This window comes from Zootoca vivipara, chromosome 8, assembly GCF_965207765.1.
Source record: "Zootoca vivipara chromosome 8, rZooViv2.hap1.1, whole genome shotgun sequence".
NCBI classification, from domain to species: Eukaryota; Metazoa; Chordata; class Lepidosauria; order Squamata; family Lacertidae; genus Zootoca; species Zootoca vivipara.
In genome coordinates, this window is record NC_142591.1 from 29,568,791 (window position 1) to 29,584,539 (window position 15,749).

The following is a 15,749-nucleotide window of genomic DNA, read 5'->3' on the forward strand; positions in this document are numbered from 1 at the left end:
CTCTTCACAATCTCCTTTTTGCTTTAATGAAGTAGGCTTGGGAAAGCATTGAAATAAAAGAGCAGGGATTGTAGGGGAAGGGCTGAATCCATTGTCTTGCAGAATGACATTCGCTGTGCAATGGAACCTCCCAGTTCCTTTACTCCCCCTGCACCTCCCCAAATCTGTTTGGATGAGTTGGGGGGGAACCCTGAGCAGATTTGGGGGATGAGAGGGAGAGCAAGTTCCATTGTGCCAGCATCCATGAACACAATGACTTCCTTGGATATAACCTACAGGAGGGTGAATGACAGGTTGGTAATTGCATTGTGTGGGAGAAGGATGAGCGAGATATTGCAGTGATGTGAAAAACCTTAGTGTGGACAGGCTGTGGGCTGGAAATTGTATCTTTTCTTACCATCATGCACTTGGAAGGCAAGGGTAGTGATCTTCTGTATTACAATCATCAACGGACTATAATGAAATACAGGAAAACAGTGTGCATCACATGTTGCATGCTACAACATTGGATTACATATTTTCACATTCTGGCTTAAAGGAGCTCAAAGCTACATACTTGGGAGTTATCCACATCACAACAGAGAGAGGTTTTGCAAGATCATCCAATGTCCTATCAATCTGAATGGGGATGTCAACCTGGGTTTCCTGGCTCAAGTCCAACCCTCTATCCACGATGCCATATTGCCACATGAACTTTAATACCAAATAAGACCAACTGAACAGGCTATATAGCTCACTTCCAATCAAGCATGCGCTGGACTACAATGACTTATTTTAACTTTTTTATTGCAAAATATTACACATTTCCTAACTTGGTGTACTGCACTTAAGTTGACAAAATTATTCACAGAGGTCTTTGCCACTTAATGCACAGAAATGCAATTAAATATGGGGCAAGAAGAAACTATTAAAGGACAATGAAGTCAATATGGATGCACTTAATCTGTCCTTAATGGGTCTTCATGCATCAGGTCTTGACTACTTAAATGAACACTTTACAGGGCTTGAAGACTGTTCAGAAAGTGTAAGTCAGGTGTGGGGAACCTTTAGTCCTCCAGTTGTTGTTGAACATCAACTTCCATTAGCCCCAGCAAGCATGGCCAATGGTCAAGGATGATGGGAGTTGTGGTTCAGCTACATTTGGATGGTCAGAGGTTCTCCACACTTACTATGGTATAGAACAGAGTGGCTTACCTCCTGCTGGAGTGGGCAAAGAGATACAACAAAGTGTCTTGTTGATTTACAGGTAGTGTTGTTTAATGCTTTTCCCAATCTTTCCAGTGCTTCATTGTGTTCTTATGTTTGTTATTGTCTTAGTCATATTTGTAAATGGTGTTGAAAGATTGGGGAGGTGAGCAGAGCTATTTGGAATAGGTAAATAATATGTGCTAGCTCTGAACAGTCTCATACACATTGTGTGGTGCAAATACCCACACCCTCAATTAGGAATGGGGCAGAAGCACACACAGGAGGGAGAATACCCCACACCTTCTGACAAGTCACTTGTATGACCACAGGTTTGTGCACAAACGTCTGAAAGAAGTTATCCACTACTTTGGGAGGGTCCCCTGTGAGTTAGAACCCTGATTTGCAGGGCACTCGCTTGTTTGGGGAGTCTCAATGAGTAGCAGAGGTTCCTTGCTTCAGAGCCTCATGCATAAACACATAGACGATTGTAAACAAAATATAACTGACGTGCTGTGGGGGTGGGACTTCCCGTGTTTGTTTACATGTGAACAATTCAAAAGCACTAACATTGCCCACTAATCCGTACTGTATCTGAAACAGACAGTAAGGAGGTTTCTGATTATGTGTGAAGACCTAAAAGAGGCAAGGCTCCCCAGCTGGCAAGGAATCTGAAAACAGATCAGGGTGCTCAATCACATCAGAAGCCACTGACTATTCCTCTGAACCACCATCTATTGTTATCATTTGAAAGCAAACACGCGAGAAGTTCAGAAACATTAAGAATACGCATAGAAGAGAACGACTCACCAACACAATCCTCTTGGCATAAGAGAAGACATGCAGTTACAGAGAGAAGTAGTAGTATGAATTAAATGCAAACACCAACAGATAGAACATATCAACAAGCAGAAACAGTGTTAATGTTTTAATATTTAAGCAAGTAGAAGCCAAAAACAGAGAAGAGGAAACTGACCAATATGCAAAACTATATTTTACTTTATTCACAGGTTCGCAATTAAAAGTAATCATGCTGTGTTTGGCCGATTGTTTTCAATATGATGCCTAACCTATTCTACCTCTGCCCAGGTATGTTCATTTAAATCATTTGGACTTAAACGGGGTTTGATATGTCCCAAGTGAACTGCTACAGCAAGACAGCAGAATAATAAAAGCAGTACAAGATTGTCTTGTCCACAAGAATAACTGTCACACATTGAAACACACTGGACCTCTTATACACCTCACTAAATGTCCATGTTGTGAGTTTGCTGGGGGAGGGGGCAGTTAAGCTGTATGCCTGAGTCCCCTTCTAATTCCTGGATCCAGCAAGGATGCAATTGCTGGAATAGCTGGGCCAGCTTCTTGGTGAGATAATGGCCTAAGTGTGGGTCATTAAGGTAACAAAGAAAGTAATTTCTATGAATTACTGAATACAAACATTTTAATATTACAAATTATTTCCTTTTTCTTCCATATCCCTGTTCCCTTGTCTTTCCAAGGCTGTATAGCCTGCAGGCAGGGATTGTTTTGCTTTAATTAATCTGGGAGCCGTTTTGGTTGAATAGGGGCCTGCAAATACTCTAAATCAGGCACATCCAATAGGTAGATCGTGATCAACTGGTAGATCACTGGACATCTGTGGTAGATCACTGGTAGATCACTGGCTCCCCTCAAAGAAGCTCAACAACTTTGACTCCCCTAAAAAAGCTCAACAACTTTGACCTGAAACCCTAAAAAATGTGAAGAAGTGTGCATGCACATGAAAGCTCATACCAAAATAAAAACTTTTGGTTTTTAAGGTGCTACTGAAGGAATTTTTTTATTTCCCTGAAAAATGGGCTTTCCTCCCTAAAAGAAGTGGATCACTGCCTGTTTTTAACTCTGTGAGTAGATCACAGTCTCTTGGGAGTTGGCTACCCCTGCTCTAAATAAAAGAAAGAAATAACTTTTATCACTACTTACCCAGAGAAATCTGTAGTGAGAATACCATAGTGGAATATGTATATCCGGCTAATGTGGCATAACGTGAGATATCCCATAGCTACCATAAAAGAGTACCTACAATCATAGACATTACACAAAACGTAAGTCCAAGAACAACTGTAATGGAAAAAAACCTCAAAACAACTCACTCCCAACCCAACATGTTGATTCTGCCGCATCAAGGGGTTTGGGACTTTAAAGCTTAATATGTACCATCAAAAGGTTTTCTTTCTAACTCTTGCAGGTGCATATTGCTTTCCTAGAACTTCCTACCCAATAAGTACATCCAAATAATTATTACTAGTCTCCCATGCAGAGCAAGACATTTGTCCCCAGTCATACCAGAAAAAACAGTCCTGCCTTCATGCCATATTGCAGACATTTTTTTTAAAAAACCACAACCTCCAAGTTTTTAAAAATGCTGTCAATGTAGAGGAAAGCTGATGTTAATGACAGCAAAAGGTGCCACTGATGCTTGTACTCAAATGACTTCTCTAGACTGGAACCAGAGATCAGAAAAACCAAACAAAATGGTAAGCCATTGACTTAATCAATCTTTTTTAAAAAAACCACACTCACACAGATTTTTTGAAATCTAAAACACTGGCAAGGATACAGACAAGAACATAAATTGTCATCATATGTAAGGTTCTTTAAAGGCTTCCGTAGTTCAGAGATAGCATGCCTTTCATTGGACAGAACACTTATTTATTTTATTTATTATTACACACCCACACCAGAACTGCTTGCTTGAACTGGGGACAGGGGAATGGGAATGAAACCCAGTGAAGAAAGGCAAAGCAAATCTTTGGAGCAAAGAGTTCCACAATCTGGGTGCTGCCACACACCACTATTGACTAACTTAGGCATCCCCAAACTGTGGCCCTCCAGATATTTTGGCCTACAACTCCCATAATCCCTAGCTAACAGGACCAGTGGTCGGGGAAGATGGGGATTGTAGTCCAAAACATCTGGAGGGCCAAAGTTTGGGGGTGCCTGGACTAACTGCACATCGGCTCTAATGAAAGGAGGTGGGGAAAAGGACATAGTTATAATTTTTTAAAAAGGATAACCTAAAACACATTACTTACGGTAGCCATGAAACCTCACCTGTGAATGTTGGGAATGCTGGCCACATTCAGGATGCTATAGCTTATCATCACTAGCATGAAAATATGGATGGAGTACCTTAAAAACAAGAAAACGAGTTTCATATTCAAAGATCAATGATGGATACCAGGGGAGGGCAAAAACCTTTTATAAAGTAAATAAGCAATACTGTATAGAACGAGAGAGCAAACACAAACTCCACTCTCCTCCAACCCTGCATTTCTACAATTGCCTAACTAGATCCCCTTTCAAGTTACGGTATTTGCTCCCAAATCACTGGACTTTTGGATACATCTCTCTCTAAAGCACTACTTGCTGATAAAACAATTCCAAATTTGTTTCAGGAGTTCCCATAGTTGCTCAACAGCAGGCATCCCCAAACTGCGGCCCTCCAGATGTTTTGGCCTACAACTCCCATGATCCCTAGCTAACAGGACCAGTGGTTGGGGAAGATGGGAATTGTAGTCCAAAACATCTGGAGGGCCGGAGTTTGGGGGTGCCTGCTCAACAGCATGCCTTAAAGCACAGAGAGCGGACATCTCTCTCCACGACTCCATGCATCATCATCTTTGTTGCAATTATTAGTTATTCAGAAATTACTCACCAACCAAAGCAGAAAACAGCAAAGTATACTCCAAATATGGTGGCAAATGCATGACGAACAGCAGAGCTGGCATGGCTGGGACTTAAGTACAAGCGAAACCAAAAGGCGGCCAAGAGTGCAAAGAGCTGACAAGCAACAAAATTGACCTAAGGAAACATGAATAACAGATTGCAATTTACTTTTGTTTGCCAGCATTCTCCTCACCACCAAGAAAGACCTCCTGGGTGCAATCCTGGTCAAGTCGTCGCGTATTTTCCCCCACACAACTTAGCACTGCGCTTAACGAATGGGTACGGAAGTAATTTGGAGCTGCTTCCTCAAAAATATTCAAAAGACACCTAAAGCTCCCAGTAGGATATTTCGGAGAAAGACGTTTCAAACCTTCACATTTTATTTCAGGTGAAAGGAGCCTCTTCATAATTTGAGCTAGATCTAGGCTACATCAGTTGAATACAGATCTCAATGAAAAGAATGGAAAAGGAGTGGAACCATCGTAGGCATGCCTTATCAGAAGTCAGTCTCACTGAGTTCAAGGGAGCTTTTCCCAGGGACTTGTGAATAGGACCAAGTAAGTGAATGTGTGTGTGGTAGTTCATTATTAGTCTGTATCCAGCAAATTGTTTTCAGGGATATGCCCAGGGTGTTTTTTATATCTACACCGAAAAATGTCAAATATGAATGTGACAGGTGTGTGTCTTGTACTGGAACACTTGATTAGGTCCGGCTCCTGGTCAAGTATATACACTCAGTGGTGGCAAATCCAGGTTTTTCTTGCATAATTCATTAACCTGCCCAGCGAGCAAGCCAATAGCAAAAGAAGTTTGCTATGGCTAGTTATCCATATCTCCTGCAGTTGTTGCTTTTTAAGTGGTACATTTAGGATAAAGCACATTAAGGCACTTGCACAGGCACACTTAATGAAAAACCTAATTTGCCACATAGAATTGCTCCCTTTCAAGAGTAAGAAAATGTCCAAAGGTGAAATTTTTTTAACAGGAGAGCCTCAAAAGAGAATTACAAACGAGTTCCCAAGAAAGTTTGCAGAGGAGTCGTGGAAATGAGAGAAATATAGATGTGCATTGGGGAAAGGAAGAATGTTGCTTGTGGGAACTTAAATGGCAAGAGAAAATTGGATAGTTCCTTGGATGCCTACATGATAAATCAACAGAAGTACATTGTGGCTTCTTGTGAGACCAAAAACTGTAGAAGGCAAACATTCATATTCCAAAGGGGCAGAATTTCCTGTAATGTGTGCATGTACACCTGTGTACTTTCATGGCATACTTGATATGTCATGATATAGTTAATTTCTTCTATACATATAGAATACTAATGGGTCAAGGTAAGCTAAACCCACTAAATCAGGCATCCCTAAACTGTGGCCCTCCAGATGTTTTGGCCTACAACTCCCATGATCCCCAGCTAACAGGACCAGTGGTTGGGGAAGATGGGAATTGTAGTCCAAAACATCTGGAGGGCCGAAGTTTGGGGATGCCTGCACTAAATGTTTACTATAGGAATATGGTAGGATGAGCTACTTCTGCTATCAAGGTGTTTTGATTCTTAAGTTGTCTACATAAAGTGAAGCAGATTGATATTTTAGAAAAGGTTTCAAATCAGGACTGCCCCCATCAAATGCTATTGGCCTACAACTCCCCTTGCCTGGGGCTGATGGGAGTTAGAATCCATCTGGCTTATAATAGCCTGCTGAAAGAAAGAAAACTTCCATATAAATACTGTAAGTTATTTTGTACAGCACATATGTGTTTGTTTGTTTTTAAAGCTGGAGTGTTATTTTAAAATGGAAAATTACAGTCTTCCAAGGAGGGCATAAAAATATGCACACACATTAGTTTGAAACAATTACACTTTGTAGTCATCTTCCTTAATTTCATGCATGAGCTCTCACATGGTAAATTTGACTGTGTTGTGGACTGAAGTCTTGCTTCCAGCAGTAAGTTCTGCTTCTCTCCCAATTTACAAAACCTTCTGAGATCTGAACTCAAAAAAATCAAAACAGATGTTCTGGGGGGATTACCATGATGAAACAGCTTAAGGAATAATCACTAGCAGCCCTGTAGAACAGATGACAAGAGTCCTTAGTCAACAAAAAAATAAATAAAGAGGAAAATCCTTAGTCAACAACAGTGTGAAGAGGAGAAATGTTTAAAAGTAAATCTGAAAAATTAAGTGTTACAATGTATGTTTGTTGACTCTGATACCCTAATCGTTGCTACTCGGGTTTTTTTTTTTATGATGGAATGAATGAGTGGCTTTGATCCAGATGAAATTTTATTTGCTTCTAAAAAAAAAAGTCACACTGAGCTGCCATTTCTTTGAATGTCGCCCAACAGTTTCTGAAATGTTCAGCTATGAGCAACAAAGTTCTACCACTATTCCAAAGGATGGAAATGGCAGAATGCACAAAGAAGTACAGTGGTACCTCTGGTTGCGAACAGGAGCCCCATTCGCAACATGAGCAGTATGCAACCGGCTTCTGCGCACACGCGGATTGCGATTCAATGCTTCTATGCATGCGCATGACGTCATTCAATGCTTCTGCGCATGCACGAACTGCCAAACCCGGAAGTAACCCATTCCGTTACTTCCGGGTTCAGCGCGTTCGTAACACGTGTTGTACGCAACCCTCAGCATTCGTATCCAGAGGTATGACTGTATACATTTCCTACAAGGGAGACAGAAAACTCTTGATTCCTGAGTATGCGAAAGCTGCCCAATATTAAAAGTGTGGAGAGTATGTGTAGGCCGCTCCTTCTCCTCCCTCTCTCTCAAGTTTTGGGAGTGCTTGCTCCAAATCAATTTCAGTTTGATTTGACACATGACACATTAACCCCCAAAAGCGGGGATTCTAAAATGCACAGGAAGCTTCCACTAAGACAGGAGGCTCCTTGCTTCACCCAAGCATCCTCTAACTTGTGCAGGGCAACGAGAATGACAAGGAGGGACAGAGTTAGCTATGCTCATACCCACAGCACCCCACCCTCCCAGTCACACAATTACACAGTGTCTGAATGCCTGAAGGAGACTCCAGTTTGGCCCAAAGTTTCTATTTTGGCCCAAAGTTTTCTGAAGTATCACACATTATTCAATATCAAGCAACATACTGCCCCAGGAAATAATTTGCTGCTATGGTTGTGATTAGCAGCCCATGCAGGGGAGGTGTTTTCATTTTGGCCCACAAACCAGATCCAGTTCCCACCCGTGACTTATAGGAAGTGAATTGAGCATTTCTGCAGTTTCTGGAGCCTGCCCTTACTTTGCTTGTAGACAATCTTGTTTGCGTTAACAACTGTTACTGTAATGTCATTGTGGTGTTTGGCACATAGCAACCAAAATAAACAGGAGGAAATGCATAGTATAATTTTATATAATGAATAATTTTAAATGAGAGACTAGAGATAAAAGGGGAGTTGTTTCAGAAACCCTATAATTTATACGCTGAAAATGATGGAATAGAGGATTATTTCTATGGTTATGACTTTATTTGATTGTGTAATGCCAGTAAGGGTCAGAATGGAAACTTTCATGAAAGGATAATATTTGGTGTACAGATTGATAAAACACGCTGCAAACTTGAAGCATCTAAGCACCAAACTTGTACATATAATGGAATTATGTTTCTGTAAGAAAATATGTGGTATGGGAATAGCTCTGGGCTACTTCATCATGAAGGACTGAGGGGAGAAATATGTTTGTTTTCTTGCTAAATGAAAACTCATTTTTTCCTGGGCAAATAAGAAGGCAGCACCTTTTGGCAAACAAATGTGCAGTAAGCTTAGGCACAGACATGTTTGCATTCTGTTATGACAATACTGATAGGATTGTTATGAGTTTGTGGGTGCTAGACACTCCTAAATTCCTGGAACCAGAAGGTGTTAGAATTTAATCAAGGATCCAGGTGTTAAAACTCTGGGTACCAGACCCGTGTATGTATTAAGCCAGACCTGTGTGTATTAGGCTGTGTGCTAGACACTTCTAATAATTTAATTAATCCAAGTGTTACAAGGAAAATTAAGCTAGGCTAAATTTACTGGATTGAGCTGATACCGTAGTCTGGGAATGGGCGATTAAGAACAAAGGATCAAGGGACTCCGCATGAGATGGCAAATTGATGGGGCCCCACCCTCCCTCAACAGATAAAGCCAGAGTATAGAGAGATTAGAGTGAGAGTTGCTGCAATGTGAACTAGAGAGAAAGAGGTAAAGCATGAAGCCGGATCTCTTCTTGAGCCCTTGTCCTAAGCTGTGCCTATGGGAGAAACAAGACCTTCTTGGAGTGCTGATGCTATGAACCCCTCCAACACAAGCTCAGGTTGTATATATGTGTAAAACAACAACAACTCCATATATAATAAAGACACCACAGCCTCCAGTGTGCCTCATTCCCAAAGGAAACACGGATCCTGGATGAGCACCTGGAACCCCTGGAATCTCACGCCACTCAGATTGGGGTGGCCTGCAGCAGTATTGAACTAGACTGTGCCACTCTCCTTCCTGAAAGTCAGGGTGGAGTTGCCAAGCCCTGTGGTGCATTCCAAAGGCAAAGCACTTGACCTTCAGAGGCAGTTAAAAATCTCTGTGCAACAGTCATGCTGCGGAGGTGGTTAAACTTGACTCTGCTTCCAGGAAGAAAGAAAGGAATGTCAGGGGGGAAAGTCAACAGGGTGAGAGTTATACCAAATGTTTCTTTCAATCCATCCTGTTGACTTTTTTCAATGTCTGCATCATCCTATATTCTACATTCGCTTTACTCTTCTGCAGCAGCCCTTACTGAACCCAGTGATTAAAGAAAGGAGATGCGAATTCGTGTGAAATAAAGAAAATTAAATTTGCCATGTATTTTTTTGGTACAATCTACAGAAGCATGGTTCCCGTTTCTTATGTGTGTCATATATGCAAGTCATTGACAGTAGGGCAATTCTAAAGGCTGCTAAGCACACATTTGTTTGCTCAAGCACTCCCCAGCTACGTTATTGACCCCTTTAAGATATGGTGTTTACTGATTTTATGTAGTTTCTAATACTTATTTTATGTGTTTTTAGCATTTTAGAGTTTTATTATGTTATCTGCTTTGGGATCCGTGGATGGCAAACATTCCAGAAATGATTTTAATATAAATGAATTCTAATTCCGATGCAAGACAAATTGCAGCAGCCTTATAATAAATAGTTTAAGAAGTGAATAAATTAAACTCTCCACCCCACATGAAATGAAAATGCTATTGGCCCCACCCCTTTATTCAACAAACCCACCAGTAAACGTGTGAACATTACAAGGAATTGTTTTCAGAAAGAGGCTGACAAACATGCCCCTTATTACCCAGTTCCTCAAATCTTTCCTTCCCTTGGCTACATGCATATAGTGTCAACCTTCACTTAAGACAAGCAAACTAAACATTAACAACAAACAGAGATTCAGCTTTATACGCACATTTTTTTTCTGTGAATGCAAGATTGCATCATTATTACAGTATTTTCTTCCACACTAAGCAGATTGAACCAAATATCACACACAAATAATTTCTGTTTTCAGCTCCCTTTTTCTAATTAAGTTTTTGTTTTCTACTCAAACAGTAGACCCTGCAAGACTAAAACCAATCATCCTTGTTCCAGAGTCCTTTTCTGTGTTGCTTTTAAAACCTAGTACAATCAATCCTTTGCTGCCTGTTTTATCTCTCAGCACAATCTGTAAGTGGAGCCCATTTTTTCCCCAGTTAGTGGAACAAATAGTATCACCACCACAGGCTTCCTCATTGCTGAGGGAATACAGAAAGGGCAGGAGGTTCATGGCTGCCTCAGAAAAATCTAAGAAGGAAAGACCAATCACACTTGCTCCCATGAGCCTTGAAAGAAAATACATCACCACTGAGCTGCACATCCCATTTTATAGTTGTATTGCCCTCCCACCACCACCCAAGTACATCTGGCACACAAGATTTTGTGCAACCACAATAATATGTTATTCTTATTCATTTCAAAAGTTTCTATCCCAACTATTTCTGCAACGAGACTCCAGGCAACTAACGAACAGTGATAAAAACAGAACAAAATGAACAGAATCACCTAAATATACTTCAATATATACATTCAACAGGGTCCACTTAACAAATTCCAGCAGCACTGAAACAATATGGAAGTAAGCCAACAAAAAGTACACAACCAATAAAAGGCCTTTTAAAAACGTCAGGTCTTCACCAACTGCCTGAAGCAGAATAGTGAGAGGGCATTTCAATAAGGTGGGTGCCACAAAATGCCTTACACCTTAGTTAATACCATACTTTGCTGCTGCGGCAAAGAGATGCCCAGCAGGGCCCCAAATGACTACTGTCATGTAAAGGATGAACGTAAGTTTAGTGGCCTAGATTAAACCCAATCGCTCTAAAAACTTGCATTGTGCCACACTCACACTAATATGGACCATAATACTAATGAAGGTATCCATGCCTCCCTGGTAAATTTTTGAGCTGAGGAGCAAGAAATAGCATAGTTCAAGTGAGTCAGGCAGGTTCTATAATCAAACCTACGGGTATTCATTTCTATAAGCACCACAAACTCTTCAGTGCCACAGGTTGACTACCCATGAGTTAACACAGTGACATAGACAAGTGGTTTGTTTGATTTACCAAGTGCAGAAACAACACAGTAAACAACCGTATCTATATTACATTGAATTTGTCTTATTAGCTGAAATGTTTATAGCAAAGCAAACTGAATTAAGGCACGTGAAGAACTTTGGGCACTCTATTGCCAAAGCCAGCTCAAAAGTTACAATTCCTGGGAGTAAGCCTCACTCAGTGGGATTATGTCTGAGTGAATATAAATAAAATCAGACTCTAAAGTTGACATCCTGTCTGGCAAGAGTATTAATGACTACTCACTATTTCAGATCTGAATTCCTGAAATTAAATTCCAGTTCCACCAATGTTAAGGTGGAGACTTTATTGTCTTAAAACAACAACAACAACAACCTGTAAGCAGGTCAAGATGAATTCAAGGGATGGACAAATAATAATAAAGACAAACGAAAACAAACTGGTTCATGCACACACTCTGAACCTGTACTAGTGTTTTCTCAATCCTAAAGCCACTTGCTCAGCTGTATCACTTCTGTTTTCTACAGAGATGCTTAAAAGAGTTTTTTAAAAACCAAAAATAGTTTGTGAACTGCAGCTTTAAGGAGACCATATATACAAAGGCAAGGTGCTTATGCACATCTACCTGGGAATAAACCCTCTTCCATAGCAGTGGGACTGATTTCAGTGCCAACCCAATATTTCACTGCCTGAGGACATGATCCACCACCCCAAATGCCACTAACAGAAGCTGCCCCAACTGGTGGTTCAGTGTTACTTCAATGTTGGTGCCAGGACAGCACCCTCTCCCACACCTAGCTAGCAGGCAGGTTTGCACAGCTCTGTCCTCCAACATCTTGCCTGTTGTCACCCACTCACCGCCTACCAGCATCTATGTCCTGAGGCAACAGTCACGTTCTGCCTACGGTAGGGATGACTGCTTAATGAGCACATCTTAATCAAGGAGTCGCATGCACAATGGGAAGTGGGTGATTTTCAGGAATGGGAAGTGTTCCTGTAATGCATCTAAACCTTCACAGCATGTGCTCCTAACCCATAAGGGAAGGGTGATATTATGGTTGTCAGCCTCATCTATACACATGGTGCTTCACAGAGCAACAAGATAAATCTCTGGCCCAAGGAGCTTACATTCTGAACATATAACAAAGGGGAAGGAGGGTTGTAGAAGGAGGGAAGGAAGGTGGTGTGATGTAAACATAAGAAGAAAGCATCTTCATTTCAAGGATGGCTTAGTTTCAATTTAGTTGCCATGGGAAACCTTACACAACAAAACTCTTTTTTTGGTTGCTACTTCCTGTTCTTTAGGCTGCTGCTTCCTGCACATGTAAGCATCAACGGCACACTGCATCACTTGCACCTAGTGACAGACTAAGTACTAGTCAAACAACACACCCCAGCATGCTTTCTTACACAGCCTAGTATCCGTCTTCAAGTTTTTCCAACGGAGACCCATCTTTAATACCACATTAGGAAGAAAAAAAAATCACAAGAACAGGCAAGTCTCACAGGTCTCCTGACTTTAAGCTCCTCTGTCTTCTGGGAGAGGCACTTGACAAGCGGTACACCTAATGACAGAAAATTGGAAGAGCTATTGTAAATAAACCAAACCCAACTCTTCCTGCTTCATCATTTCTGCCTTGAGGGGGGGGAGGTGTAAAAAAAGCTAATGTAAATCGGTGCCATAGACTTGACTCACCTTAGGTTTACCTGTGACTCAGTTTAGGTCCCAACCCAATAGATGAAACCCAATATCGCCATAAGGCACACCGACTGCTACCTTGCAAATAAAGCCACAGTTCTGAAACCTGAGCGCTTCCAAGCTATTGCGGGTGCAATCCTACGCTCGTTTATTTGGAAATAAACCCCGTTAAACTCAGTAGAAGTAAACATGCACAAAAACTGGGCTTTTCGTTCTTTATCATTCTCCTTCAGAAAGTCACCCTTCCGTCGGCGGAAAAAAAAAACCAGACGCGATCAATAATCCTGTTCGGTCAATTTCTCTTTTGAATGAAAAACAGCAACCCGGGATTTCCACCACGTGCCACAATCCCCAATACTGTAATAGCGAGCTGTTCCTTTGCCTGCTGGCCAAGTTCTCCGAGTTCCCCTCACCTGGTCCAGCGGGATGCCCAGGAAGTCACTCAGCGGGTGCAAAAGAGTGGACCCCGTGGTCCTATAGGGGATCCGGGCCGCCTCTGCCATCGCGCATCCCGGCTCGCCTGCAGCCTCTTCCCTCCCTCCGGCGCCCCGCCTGCCCTCGCCCGCGGCACTGGCGCGCTTCGCTCGCACCCTTCCCGGGCGCAGACACCCATCCCCAGACACGTGCGCCTCGGGCCAATGCTGGCGCTTGCGAGCCGAGGCTCCGCCTCTTTCGCGGCCTCCGATTGGTGGCCTGGCACTCTTCCTCTTCTTCCAGGTCTGCCGCGAATACAGCCGCTCTCGCCCGAGGAGGGGAGAAGAAGACGGGGAGTGGGTGGCTGGGCGGCGCTCTGGCTCCTTCCCAGCCCCTCGAGCCCAGCGCTCGCCTTGCTCCTAGGGCCGCGCCCGGCCGTCTGGAGCTGGCCGGGCGTCTCAGCCTTTGCGCGGCACAAGACGTTCCTCTTCTTTCTCCCTTGTCGGTCTCGCTGCGAGGCGGAACCTGCTTTGCTTGCCAGGGGCTGGTTTCGACGGAGGGTGTGTGTGTGTGAATCCTTAGAGGGCTGCCCTCTAACACTCTTAGATCCGTCTCAAGCGCCTTGCTGGCGCTTTTGCACTCTTCGCATGCTCGAAAGCATTGGTTTTGGAAGAGGAGCTCTGTTGGACCAGACTAAAAGCCCGTTTAGGCAAGCATCCTTTTTCCAAGTTGGCCTAGCAGGTGCCTATGGGATGCCATGGGCGTAGCCGGGGGGGGGGTAGGGGGCAGTTGCCCCCCATTAAGTAAATTAATAAAAATAGCTTGCCTGTATGTGATGCCCACAAGCATGGAATTTGCTCAGTAGCTTTCTCCACAATTGGGAGTCTCCCAGCTAGTGGTATGCAGAGGCATACTGCCTCCAACAGTAGAACTAGAATATAGCCATCGTGGCTAGTAGCCACTGACAGTTTAATCGTCCATAACAACAACAACAACGATTTATTATTTATACCCCACCCATCTGGCTGGGGTTCCCCAGCTACCAACAAAATATTCAAAATACAATAAATCATCAAACATTAAAAACTTCCCTAAACAGGGCTGCCATGAATTTGTCTAACTTTTTTTAAGGCCATCCAGGTTGGTGGCCATAACTACAATAGTATTGCATAGTTGGAAGGGACCTTGATGGTCATCTAGTCCAACCCCCTACAATGCAGGAATCTCCCTACAATGCAGGAATCTCAACTAAAGCATCCATGACAGATGGCCATTGCAACTTACTGTATTCTTAAAAACAAATTCCATAGTTTAACTATGCTATCTGTGAAGTACCGTACTGAATTTTCCAACATTCACGTTCATTGGAAGGCCCTGGGTTTTCATTTTATGAGAAAGAAAGAAAAACTTTCCCTTATTCCTATCTCCGCACCCCATGTTTAAATCTGTACACTTCTGTCATGCCCCCCCTTACTTGCTTTCTTTTCTTAATGAAAATCCTCAAATTTTGTAACCTTTCCTGTTGAAGGATGTTTCTTCATACAGTTATTTCCTCATAGTTGTTATTTTCAGTCTGTGTGTCTGTGAATAAGTTGCAGAGTTAAGGTTTGGCAAGGCTTCGTCCAGGTCAAACCTTAGTTCTCAGCCCTCGTGCATCAAATAATAGTAAACAGGATCTTTGAGCAAGTGCAAAGTATTTCTGCCTCTCCACTAAACAGCCACATTGCTGGGATCTCTCGCACTACCCACTCAACTAAGACTGGAGACTGGGCTTCTAGACACACATGAACTTCAGCCCCTTTTATTGCGGGCTTTGAAATTTTATTTTAAAGGTTAAAGTGGCAACTGCAAGAGAAGGCTGCCTCCCAGTCCTGTCACTTTCCCTGTTAGGCTTCTCGTCTCACACCAGTTCTATACAAAGCAGAATTGTAATTTAGTTTAATGTCAGCTTTTGCTGGAAGCTGTCAGGCAGAATAATTCTGTCCCACCCCTCTCAGGATGATTCCAGTTTGCAAAACTTGAAGGCAGAAAGGGTTCTATTGACAACAACGTTGATGGGGCGCCCAGTGCCATGCCCTCTTGACTCCTGCCCTTTGTAGCTGACCAAAGCTAGCTAGGGTTTCTCAGACTATCTCAGCT

General features: G+C 42.5%; 1 protein-coding gene across 9 annotated transcripts in view; it reads right to left on the bottom strand.

The window, feature by feature from the left end:
• MBOAT1 (membrane bound glycerophospholipid O-acyltransferase 1) overlaps nt 1–14,079 on the bottom strand; it is a 45,050-nt gene extending 30,971 nt beyond the window's left edge. For 2 of the 9 annotated variants that reach the window (XR_015951401.1, XR_015951402.1), the window contains exons 1-5: nt 13,610–14,079; nt 4,886–5,031; nt 4,282–4,359; nt 3,151–3,246; nt 398–453 (exon numbers count right to left, since the gene is read on the bottom strand). Coding sequence is in view for 5 of the 9 variants with exons in the window: in XM_088675253.1 (XP_088531379.1) it covers nt 398–453; nt 3,151–3,246; nt 4,282–4,359; nt 4,886–5,031; nt 13,610–13,699 (466 nt within the window). In the remaining 4 variants the exon portion in view is untranslated. Of the gene's footprint in view, nt 1–397; nt 454–3,150; nt 3,247–4,281; nt 4,360–4,885; nt 5,032–6,794; nt 6,956–13,003; nt 13,063–13,193 lie in introns of those variants that run through there. The other 7 variants (XR_015951400.1, XR_015951399.1, XM_088675254.1 and 4 more) reach the window with 6 other exon arrangements.
• Nucleotides 14,080–15,749: the final 1,670 nt, after the last annotated feature.